At 34.6% G+C, this 12359-nt stretch overlaps 1 protein-coding gene across 1 annotated transcript in view; it reads right to left on the reverse strand.

Moving 5' to 3' along the window:
• Positions 1-971: 971 nt before the first annotated feature.
• LOC135073065 (nephrin-like) overlaps positions 972-12359 on the reverse strand; it is a 185764-nt gene continuing 174376 nt past the window's right edge. The window contains exons 13-17 of the mRNA XM_063967080.1: positions 11845-12060; positions 10902-11039; positions 3906-4010; positions 2013-2176; positions 972-1497 (exon numbers count right to left, since the gene is read on the reverse strand). Coding sequence (XP_063823150.1) covers positions 1378-1497; positions 2013-2176; positions 3906-4010; positions 10902-11039; positions 11845-12060 — 743 coding nt within the window. The 3' untranslated portion in view covers positions 972-1377. The remainder of the gene's footprint in view (positions 1498-2012; positions 2177-3905; positions 4011-10901; positions 11040-11844; positions 12061-12359) is intronic.

Here is a 12359-nt window from a genome sequence, read left to right on the forward strand (position 1 = left end):
AGGTATATTCAAGACATTTCCAATTTGATCTTCCAAAAGCAGACTATTATTTTCATAGTTATCTACTACAAAAAATAAAATAAGACGTTAAACATCAGCAGTCTAAATAATTGTATGAAAACGTTATCATTAATTTTAACTTGTGTTTCATTAGGTACACAGTGATTAAAAACATCGGTAAAAAAAGTATTACAAATTAATATCAACTTATTTATGTACGTATGTATATTACATGCTGTGATCAGCCATACTTGTTGCCATCCGAAGATATGTATCCCAAATATTTTTCCTACTTTTGAGTGCGTTAAGAAATTATAAAATGATCTATTTTTAAATTAATATTCCCATGCGGAATACCTTATTGTCGTTTGTGTTCCGAGCTATTAATTACATTCGGATACTTTAAGAAGGAAAATAAACTAAGATGTTTATAGATTTTACTATTAAAATATTAATTTGTTTAACATCGTTTTACCATAAAAAAACAAGGTACATTTAAAATTATGAGAATATAAAAAGTAACACGTAGATTTTATTTAACCTTGTAGGGGAAAATACATATCTTGAAATTCTTTGATAATTGTGAGTGCCACAGATTTTCATGAAATATTAATATATTAATTGCTAACATTTTCTTCGTGGAAGTGGTATCCTATCGTAAAATATATTTATCTTCATGTCAATATTTACAATTTTATTCTAACTTTACATCAAAGGAAACGATCGGAACAGTCTTTATTTACTTAATTCGATGTTTTTTATTTATTTACAACGAATATTTCGAAACATCCAAAAAGGCATGGATAAATTTTATCAACAGGGATGAAACGATGAAAAAATTACCATATACAATTAACAGGCAATAAACGTATTTTTAGAATGTTTTATTCATAGTATTATACTATGATATTCAGAAAAAAAAAAAAAAAATTTGTTAGCTAGACATCAAATTATACAAAAGTTACGTTCTGTAAAGTAGAATACGAACTTGTAATGAACTTTCGAAGAAAGTATAAAAATTTACTTAAAAACAACTTTTAAAACATACATACATATTCATATAAATTATTTTGGCAATGCCTAGAAACTTTAAAATAATGTAGAAGAAAAATAGATAACAAAAAAATCCCAAACGGTGTAAAGTCGAACCAACGCGAAATAAATTGATCAAGTTTATTTTAGTGATGACCACGATTTACTAATAATTAAGAAAATTAAACAAAAATCACATACAAGTTGTTACTATCAGGAAAAAGAAAAAAACGAATAACGAACAAAAACACTGCCATAAAAAGTTATTTATTAAAAAGGAAACAAAAAAATATAAAAAATCAGCTAGCAGTTTCCCTTAATTCAAAGTTAGCGTGCTCGATATATCTAAACGCAGCTCTCCCGCGCATTGGCTAGCAATGGCGTCCGCGTCGTGACCACCTCTCTCCGCCGGGAGAGGGTGCCACTGGTCACGCTGCGACGGTCTTCCGCTAAGGTTCCGATGCTCTGTGAATAATGGTTTGTTTTGAGCACAAAGATGATTATGATGATAAAAAAATCCATAACCGACATTCGGATAGCAAACTAAAGGAATTTGGGATTCCTAAAACTCAGGTTGTTGTGAATGTAAGTTTCAACGCTAATCCTGTTGGTAGGTAGGTACTTCATATACGATAATGTACTACAAGCAGGAAATAAGTTTCACATAATACCATTTTTATAAGGAAATGTGTGAGGATTAAAATGTTTGTTTCTTTTTCACACAGAAACAATAAAATTTTAATTATAGAAAACCGATCTATATGCATGTAAAAGATGGCATTTCCTTTTGTACCGCGGTCAGAAATATTCAGGATTTTAGTATTTTTCTAACAAATTAGTTTAAGTTAGGAGTTTATTCTATTATCTCCGACATGTTTTTCAAGCTTGATACAACCAAAACTAGTAACTATTTTCGTCGAAATCTATCCCGAGTCTTTCCAATATAACCATTAAGCTTACTAACATAAATCACATTTTACCTGAGCATCAGACGCCGGCGTGTTGGGCGTGTGGGGAGTGGTAGACCGTACTTCGTGCTGATGAAGACTGTGTACACTTCTGGAAGAACCGACAGGTGGAGACACTACTGCACCGTAAGGAGGCGGCTCTGGTGGCCGCTCGGAGTCCCGGGTGCAGTTGAAATCTGGGCCAAAATATACTAAGATAAATATGTGCAACTTAATATCTTACCTAAATCTGTTACCATAACTACAATGTTGTGTTTCGGTTGTTACAGGTACTCGCAACATTTGAGTATGTCGTGTGAAGCTCTCTTCCACTTGCCTGATCATCACTTTCTATCAAGTGAGTTGCATGCCAAAAGCTTGTCCGTGATGGGTAAACCATTATCGTGGTTCGGTAGTACTTTGATGTAAGGAAGTACCTACACATTTTTCTTACGACGAATCAGACAGTTCAAAGTAATTCGCCGACGTCGTTTATTAAATAATAATTATTTTCACTAAAAGTCAAGAATCCATCCTCATATCCACTTACTCATACATTTGTGGTCTAAACAAACAACGTTAAAATTTTCTTGTTTTAATTTCAATCATTTATTGATTCATGGAACCATGTATCAACAAAAAACAGTAAAAAATCAGCTAATAAATAAGTTTTTACGTAATATTTTATAACAGTTTTCGTAAATAGATCCGTAGTCCATAGTCCGTTTTGTACATACTTAGATAGATAATGTAAATGGTATAAGAAAAAAAAAAAAAAAATGAAATGAAACATCTAATATTTGAAGCATAACTCTCTCTATCATCTGTCAATAAATTTATGTTCTATTATTCGAATTATGTTATCAAAACAATTTTCCGATGTCAATCGATTCGTAATTTCACGCTCGTTTTGTTCCTAAAAATATAAAGTTCGTTGTATTGTACTCTGAGGACTCAAATGTCAGACAGTTTCCCAAATTGATTTCTATTTATGGCTCGCACTCTCGATCCAAATAGATAGAATCGTATTTCAATGGGTTTTTATCCCTGTAAATATTTTTGTCACTGGTACCTAATTGAACAAGCATGAAAAGATCTTTCGTGGTAAGTTACTTACTGGCCAAAAGCAATTTTATTATTGCCACACACAATATTCTACAATACGTGTTTTTCATTCGTTTTAGACTTTTTATAATTTAAAAGTCAGTGTGGATATTTTTTACGCTTTATTTGGCACTTTTTAAGCCACTTGCACGTAGTCTGCGATTTTTCCAAGATTCGTAATAATGCGACTAAGACTAACCTACAGCACCGGTTTAACTACGAGTAAAATGTAATTTTAAAAAGTGTCGTGGAATTCATTAGTTAAAGCATGCTATGACACAGTTTTACGGCCCAATTTCTTAATGATGATTGTTGTAGTTACTTGTTCCTAGCACCTTAGCACTTTAATTCAAATTTTAATTATGGTGACAATTTTATATCGTACAGAGCCTAAACAGGGTTAAATTATACGTACACCTAGATAAACAGTAATTACAACTCAAAATTTTAATTTTACAAGAACATCGAGTAGTTCACGTGATTTTTGACGCAGATTCTGATTTTCTTTTTAGTTTATTTTGGAACAACAAACAATTACACTTATAATTTAAGTATAAAGCAAGGCTTTCCATTCCGTTTGGTGCATTTAACAAAACATTAGATTTTTTTTAAATTAATTCTAGATCTAGAAAAACAAACATCGACCATCACAAACTCACATCATTGATAGATTTTTTTTTATGGATCCTTGATAGATTGGTGCCATGCTTTTCTGAACGAGGCAGGTGAGCTTGCGAAGAGTTCAAGTTGATGATGGCTAACTAGATTTTGGATTATTCCGAGTTATTCTGCCCTTTATCTAGAGCTGTGATATGTACTAACCTTTACCCAGCGGCACAACGTCTGGGTTTTTATCGTCCGGTTGCATCGGCGAGTGGTTTGTGTTGTGGATCGTCGTTTTGTACCCCTTCACGGTTTGTAGCGGAGCTGGAACAATGCAGGGGAATGAATAAGTCTGTAATTAAAGCGAGATGTTAACAGGATATTGGGTATTTGTCCTTTTTGCTTCCGAGTACGAGATAATTACTTTCTTACCGATACTTTAACGGGGTTATTGCTATGTATAACAAAATCCTGGCCTACGTTATGTATACGCTTAGGTTAAACGAAATAATAAAATGTTTATTTTAATAAAACTGTGAAATTGAAGTGATGAATTTTAATTTCTGTGACGGGTCTGGGTGTTACTATGTATAATATGTATGTATTTAAAAAAAAAAAGTATTTAAGTAGTATATCCGTTAAGCTAGCACCCATAACACAAGCATTAAGTTGCTTACTTTGGGGCTAGCTGGCGCTGTGTGAAATTGTCCAAAGATTTATTTATTTATTTTATATTTATATACTGTAAGTCATCATAAAGGCCTCTACCCACCAAGCCCAGTTTAGTGACAGCGGATATATTTCAAAGGAAACAAGTGGACGACTTGTAATTTTTTTGAGCCACGATAGCCGAACGGTGAAGGGGTCGGACTGGCCGACTCGTGATCCGGGGAACGCGGGTTCGGTCCCCGCCGCCGCTCGACTATTGTGGTGAGCTCACTCGTGACACAAGCATATTTAGCTTAGTACGAGGGGCTAACGAGAATATTAGTAATTTGTGTAATAACAAATTACTAATAATCTTTAAAAAAAAAAAAAAAATCTATTACTTTTGACAACATGAAGAAAGTCGACGACTCATGTTGGTCGGTCGAAGGGTTTGGTGTGTAGATTGTATAATACATTCTAATAATGAATACAGCTATTAAAACTTTCAAGTTTTAACCTTCACTCATTCACTAAAAAAAATTTATGATACCGCTTTTTCCAAGGAATGTAGGTAGGTACAGCTGTTACTTAAAACAATGTAATCTGATATAATATTTAGGGCAACCCATTAGCAAAAGCATTTACTAATTTAAGCCCCAGTAAGCCTCCCACCTACACCAGTCAAATGCAATCCAGTACTCACCAATAAACCCACGCATATTAACTAAATCTAGCCCAAACTGACTCGACATTTCAGCCTAGAGCTGTGGAAGTACCTCGTAGGTACTATTTCGATAGTAAGAATTATAATATGCTAAATCAGTAACAGTGTTAGTAGAGAAAGCGTTAGTAAACTTATTTATTTTATTTCAAATATTGGTACGCTTTTTTGCCCTAACGTAGGTACTACGGTTGTTCAAAAAGTAATGAGAATGGAATATTTCTAGCCATCACAACAATCTGAAAAAAATTGAATAGGTAGCCTAATTATAAGTTAAAAACTGATAAAAAATCATTTAAGTTCACCATTTTTTTTTCACAGTGAAGGGGTCTTTATTTACAATAAACAGATTTTTTTTTAAACTAAGGCAAACTTAACTCTAAACAAAATAGTTCACCATTGCATTTAAGAATCACATTCAACTGAACACGATCTAAATATCCCATTTTCATTACTTTTTTTAACACCCCTCGTACTAGCTGACCTGGCGAATTTCGTACCACCTGTGTTCACCAGAAATAATGTAGAGTTTTATAGGTAAAAGAACTTGTTAAATCAGTCCAGTAGTTTCCGAGCCTATTCAATACAAACAAACAAATAATCAAAGCTTTCCTCTGTAGAATATTAGTGTAGATTAGGCCATTTGATAGATAGGGTCATTTTAAGCGACATGTAAATAATCAAATTAGGTATTTTCCATTCAAAGTCAAAACACCGACCTTACTCTGCGCCCCCACACCTGGATATTCGTGAATAAATTATACAAAAAGTCACGCTGCACTCACGTCTCGTGTACTATATTTTTTACGGGCTCTCAATATTATTCAAATATTGTAATTTAGTTACTTCATTTGTCGATAGTGTGGACGAGAGCCTTTATATCGATAACTTTTTTCGAAAATTTTCTCGTTTAGCAGAACTAACGCTTTGATCAACCGACCAAATTGGGTCTACAGAATACAGCCAAAATTTTATTTTAGGCGAACGTATTTTGTATTGCTGAATAATTCGTTAAAACCGACGATATTCGTGACTGATAACGGTAAAGCAAATCCAATCAGTACTCGAAATGTTACCGCGAATTTTTTCGTTGTATTACGACTAGTCTATTTTGAGAATTAATGTTTTTAAATCATAACTCTCTTTTGATTTGCATGAATCGTGTAAAAACTATGAACTTTTTATTTCCTGAAAACTAATATTTTATTGGAAATATTGTTTGTTTTAATATTAATTCGAGCTAAATCAAATATACTTAAATGAGTACTAAATACAAAATACACGTTTGCAAATGCAGTGTCATTTTCGAATCTAGCTGAGTTTTGATAAACCAAATGCCTGTCAGGTTCTGGAAAGGAAGAAATAATTGTCAAAGTTTAAGTCTTAAATATTGATATTTCGAGTCTCAGGCAGCATTGAAATATTTATTTCTTGGCTACAAAAAATATACATATTTTATATGAGTATCTTATTCTTAAAAGACAAAAGTTAGCTTTCCCGTTTAGGTATAGCCCACGAAATTTGCAAGCCAAGCTCGTATAAAGTTTATTAACCTGTCTTATTCAAACATCTGTGTAATACATTCACGTGATTTACCGCACGCCCATTGCAAATGGGATAGCATGGGTGACAAATAAAATGATAAAACTATATGTCGATTGTTTCCCACGACATAGGTACTATGGGTTAGAGTCACGCCATTCACTTTAGATCCTGAAATCCGCCTGGCACTAGCCTGGCACATTTCGCGAATTTGCCCATAAAAGCGAAAGAATTACAGTGTTGTAAACGAAGAATGACAAAAATTCGAGCGAATGAAATTACTCGGTTTTGACGATTGTGTGTGGTAAGTAATTTCGGTTTTGATAAACTGTCTCTATGTTCTCGTGGATGTCGTAAGAGGCGACTAAAGGGGAAACATGTGAACATCAGGCTACCCCAAATCATTCGGACAAATTTTCTGCCTCTGAAAAATTTTAGATGTTTTCTCCTACAGTAGAAATTTAATAACCTGAATGAAATTTTCTAACAAAAAGACTATCTAATTCTGCGTCTAAAAAAAGTTTCAACGACAGCAGTAGATCAATTAAGTTCCTGAAGTGATTTATATTTATTTATTTATTTATATTTACTTAGTTTTGGGCTAATGAAATGATTCGTGTGGGTTTTAAACCCGAAGTTTTAGTTTCAGGCGCTTTGAAAGTTGGCTTATGATTTTTGTTATGTTTATTTTGGATCTGCGAAATATTATCTCGGATAAACTTTAAAATGGCAAAATAATACCAACATTTTATATGACCGCAACTTGAATTTATTTCCAAACAGCAGCTTGGACATAAAATTCAATCCGTCCAAAGTTTTTAGTTTCACCCAGCTGGTTTCGAAGCTGGTCGCAGTCACACAGCGCACTTGATATCAAAATTTTAATAAACAGTCCGCTCCGCTCGCAGCGTAAACTTAATAAAAATGTCGTGGTGTGACGAAACATCTGCAATATCAGTAGAAATGCAGAAGTACATAAATCACGGCCGAAATGCAGCGAGTTCCAATATTCCAGTCACGCGAGTTAGATCTGCTAGTGTTTGGGTAGCGAAATTAGGGGCGGTAGGTGCGCTCAATTTGTTTTTTACACACTTAATTTATTAAATAAGTTTGACACTTGAGTTTATACAAAGTAACGCCATCAAAAGACCTCTATTTGCCGTAGACTTTAGTATGTCATAATGGAAATAGGACTGATCTACAAGTCAAAATTTGAAGTATTACTTCTCAGTTACTTGAATTCTGTAGCATATTTAATATGCTACAGAATTCAAGTAACTGAGAAGTAATACTACTCCTTAGATACAGTCATAACTCATAACTGTATACCATAGTAATGCTATGATGATAAAACTAACAAATGGCAAAAACAGCTGACCAACTCAGATTTTTTTCATAAAATAATGAGAAGAAATAATTAGAAGTATAAAAATTTTGAGGTTCCATAACAATTAATAAATTGAACGTCGTTTTTGTACTGCATATTTATGGGAGTATTTTTCATAACAGAACGACATAAGCCTAGCTGTGTAAGTACAAGTACCTACAATCAGTCATACAAATTCAGCATTTATGTTTTCCAGTGCTAAAGTCTGTTCGCCGAGAGTTGATGAATATTATGAAATGTCTTGCAATAGCGACTGTCGCTTAATTATCGCATTCTGTATGGCGGGCGTCGTTTGTCACAACGCGCACTGAGTACCATGGTACGAACCACGTAGCTGTCGTCAAGCGCCCCGGCCGGCGGGCGGCGGTGGCCACAGCGTGACCACTTTTAATAGATTTCTACTTTTTTGGTAGATTTGAGGCAAAGAGAACGATGATTTAGTAGTGCGAAATCGTTTAGTAGATTTTGGTAAATAATTGGGTCAGGCCAAATAATCTACCAACTTTTTCATTATATCGACAAAAATAATTAGCGGGCCGCAATTGATAATGAGTTTAGAACCTCTGATATTTAATTTTTTTTATCAACTCTCGGCGAACAGACTTTAAGTACAAACTAGATATCAGTAAAAGTGACTCTACTTTATCTGTCTCCACTGTGTGTTCGCCAGTGAACTCCGGCCGCGATTCCGATTTATTTGGCTCTCTTTTATATTGGGCGAAACAATTTACTTACTAATGCGTTCGGCGTTCCGTGCTATTGTACGCATTGTGCGGCTTTCAGCGCGTTTGAAATACAGAAGCTCCGGTTAGCTCTGGATGCATGGAAACTTTGTTGTTTTGGTTCCAGTCGGGCTTAATACTTGAGAGGTTTGGTATTTGGAATCAATAGTTCTGTTATGAGCTTCTGTCGCTTGGTGGTGCGTTTTGTCCTTTATTTTGTAAAATCGTACAATCGTTTAATAATAACGTAATTATGTGATAGAATCACTTTTGCCCGTGGCTTTGCCTGCGTGAATGCGTGAACTACGGTCTGTCACAGAAATGATGTGCGTCAAATCGTCACCTTGATATTTTATTGCCATAAATATCTACAAAAATATGTAATAATTGAATGTATGATAATTAATTGAGATTTTACGTTTAAACAATTTTAATTTGCAATCAAGATACACACATCGAAATATAAAATAACATGAACGTCAATTAATAAATAAACGTTTCATGAAAATTGGGAGTTTGTAAATTTAATTTAATCCAAATATTAAACGAGATTCCATTCCCACAAAACGATTTGCAATAATTTCACTTACACCGATTAATGTTGTATCCATATACAGTTTGTATTTTAAATCAATGTTAACTTACTTTCTTAGTATTTACGTTTGGTTGTTGGTAGGTAAATAAAGTTTACTTCTAATATCTACTCCTATTGCAAATTGCTTTATTAGTACACTAGCTTTCCGCCCGCGGCTTCGCCCGAGTGGAATTTTTCGGTTTTATAGATAATCTATGACACTCAGCAATAATGTGGCTTTCTATTGGTGAAATAATTTTTAAAATCGGTTCAGTATATCCCGAGATTACCCCTTACAATTTAACAAATATACAAACACACAAACTTTACCTCTTTATAATATTAGTAGTACATGAAAGGTGTGCTTGGAAATATAGAAAGATTTTCACCGAAAACAAAGGCATTTTCCTCTTTTCAAAATTTCATTGTCTGCTTTTTCGTTAAAAGAAATCACTGGTCGTGATTTACCAATATTACTTTCAATTAAAAGTCAGTCTTGGTTATTCAGTGAGTCAGTATTGTGGCTTAATAACTATTGTTAAAATCATTTTCCTGTAAGAATTCGTTACAGGAAAATATTTCTGGTAAGAAAGCGCCTATGTATGTACATTCATACACAAACTCGGTTGTGTACGGGTATGTTAAATGTACTCACAGAGGTTCTAGCACTAATGTAGCCACATCTATACTAATATTATAAATGCGAAAGTAACTCTGTCTTGCTTTTACGCCTAAACCACTGAACCGATTTTGATGAAATTTGGCATAGAGATAGTTTGAGTCCCGGGAAAGGACATGAGATAGTTTTTATCCCGGTTTTTGAAACAGGGACGCGCGATTTCTGTGACAGACATAATAACAGGCGGGCGAAACCGCGGGCGGAAAGCTAGTGAGTGATAAATAGAAAAAGTACAGCTACTGAGTTTTTCTGGATTGTGACTAGTATTCCTATGAATAATCCAGATTATTAAAAAGTTAAATTTTTGTGGTCCAACTAACTAACATATTATTATCAAAGAAACACTTTAGAAGGCAAAAGATTTTAGTGTAATCGTGTCATAAAATTTACAATCGGCCTATTAAAATATCCATTTGCAAGTTGAGTGAGTAATTTGGTAAATTTTAAAATGCGGTAAACATTTTCGTCAGAGGTGGTAATTTTGTCGTAAAATAAACTTTGGCTATTACTTCTAAAGCTACTGGGTAACACGCTAAGCGCCTACAATGTACGGACGGTATATCAAGCTAAATACCGTAGCACCTTATGCAGTTGGGATAGAGGCGAATTTGCAATGAAACTGTATTTCTTGCAACTGTACGAAGCCAATACCGTTTCTAAAAGGCGTTCGTGTTTGGAAGGATTTTGTAGATAACACCTACGTCAATGTACTCTTGTTTTGAATTTTATTTCAAAGTTTAAAATTTCTTCGTACCTATTTGGGTAAAAAGTACTTAATCGTTTTAAAACCTTGCAATTGGCCTGTACCTCACGAAGAATTAAAACACGCATACTATTAAATGAGATCCTGCAAAAATCGGGATGCCTCCAATGAACAAGCTCTTAGACTTTTTTGAAGTTAGAAAACAGTTAAAGAACAGTGCACTTACAAATAACACCTACCTTCGTACTGCATAGGCCGGTGGTGCCTTCTCCTAGCGAGCAGCGCTATGACAGCCACCGCTGCTAGGGTCCCGATGGTGCCAGCTATGATCCCGAGCGCCCAGCTGGTGTCGACGTTGCCGGCGGATGCCTTTGCTTCTGTTTAAAAAAAAGTAAAATAAACAAATGAAGATCGTTTATACACGTCACAGAATGGTTTTTCGTAATTTATGTCTGTGGTAATAAAAAGGCGCGAAATCACGAAGGGTTAAAGGTTCGGCCAAACCAACGCGTGCAGCCGGCGTGCACGATGGCGATCAGACTAAAATGCATTGATCGCCATCGCGCACGCTGGCTGATCGCGTTAGTTTGGTCGAACCTAACACGTCCGAATAGTAACTATTCTTCAATTATGAGGGTTTGAACGAAGTGGCGACATCTAACGTAACCTAATAACAATAGCAAATGCTGAAACTTGAAAAAGTTCCAATTAACTTACTAAAGGGAAATCACAAAATATTTTCGTACATAGAGATTTTTTTCGGTCTAAAATAACTTAATCAATGATAATTATTACATATATTTTTGAGGCTGATTGAAATCTTAGACTGACTTGTCAAGAGTACAGGTAATTTATGATCATATTAACACAACTGGTAATCAAAATATTAAAATTATTTACTTATTTCTTATGAAAACTGTAAGGCTTAATCAAAACATCAAAGCTGTAATCCCTATTTACCCAAAATGATTAAAGTTAATTAATTTTCAGTTAGGCTTTTAAAAGCTCCTTAATTATTGATACTCTTTCCATTATAATTTTAAAGCTACCAGTTTTTGCAAATTAGACTAAATTATAAAAAATAATATTTTTAAAATGATGAATATTTTACAGTATATTGGAACGCGTAAGACAACAGGTGTCAACAATTGAAAAAATATAAATAATAATTATATTACCAACCTGTATGTAACGCCAACCGCGAGAGCGTGTGTACTCTCAACGTAGTAGTTTCAGATCTCCCCCTCGCATTGTGAGCATAGAACACAAGCTTCAAGGCTTTCCCTGAGCCCAGACCTCGTAACTTCCAAGTGGGGGTCGGGGTAGAAGCATTGGCAATTAGCGTCCCAGTCTCCCACGCCTCGACGAAGTATATGGTGTGAAGACCGCCGTCGTAACCTATGGGATAATAATCCTTCAAGTATTATCTAAATATGTCACGGAAACACAATTTTAACGCGGTCTCATGCAAGTTAGCTACAGAAAGTTAACTAAATTAGGATTCCTTCAAATTAGACGTCCGCACACTAACTGTTAAGGCTTGGTATTTCTTCTAAAGTAGGTATTTCGCGCTGTCAAAATCTGCGCGCGCAATTCTTCGCCGAAAACAGCGCGTCAAAGAGCTCCCGCCACAATTTCCAGCTACACAGTATAGAAATACGCAGTTGGTTAGGTTAGGTTGACTTCCTTCCCTTCAA

This window comes from Ostrinia nubilalis, chromosome 7, assembly GCF_963855985.1.
Source record: "Ostrinia nubilalis chromosome 7, ilOstNubi1.1, whole genome shotgun sequence".
In the NCBI taxonomy this organism is placed as follows: Eukaryota; Metazoa; Arthropoda; class Insecta; order Lepidoptera; family Crambidae; genus Ostrinia; species Ostrinia nubilalis.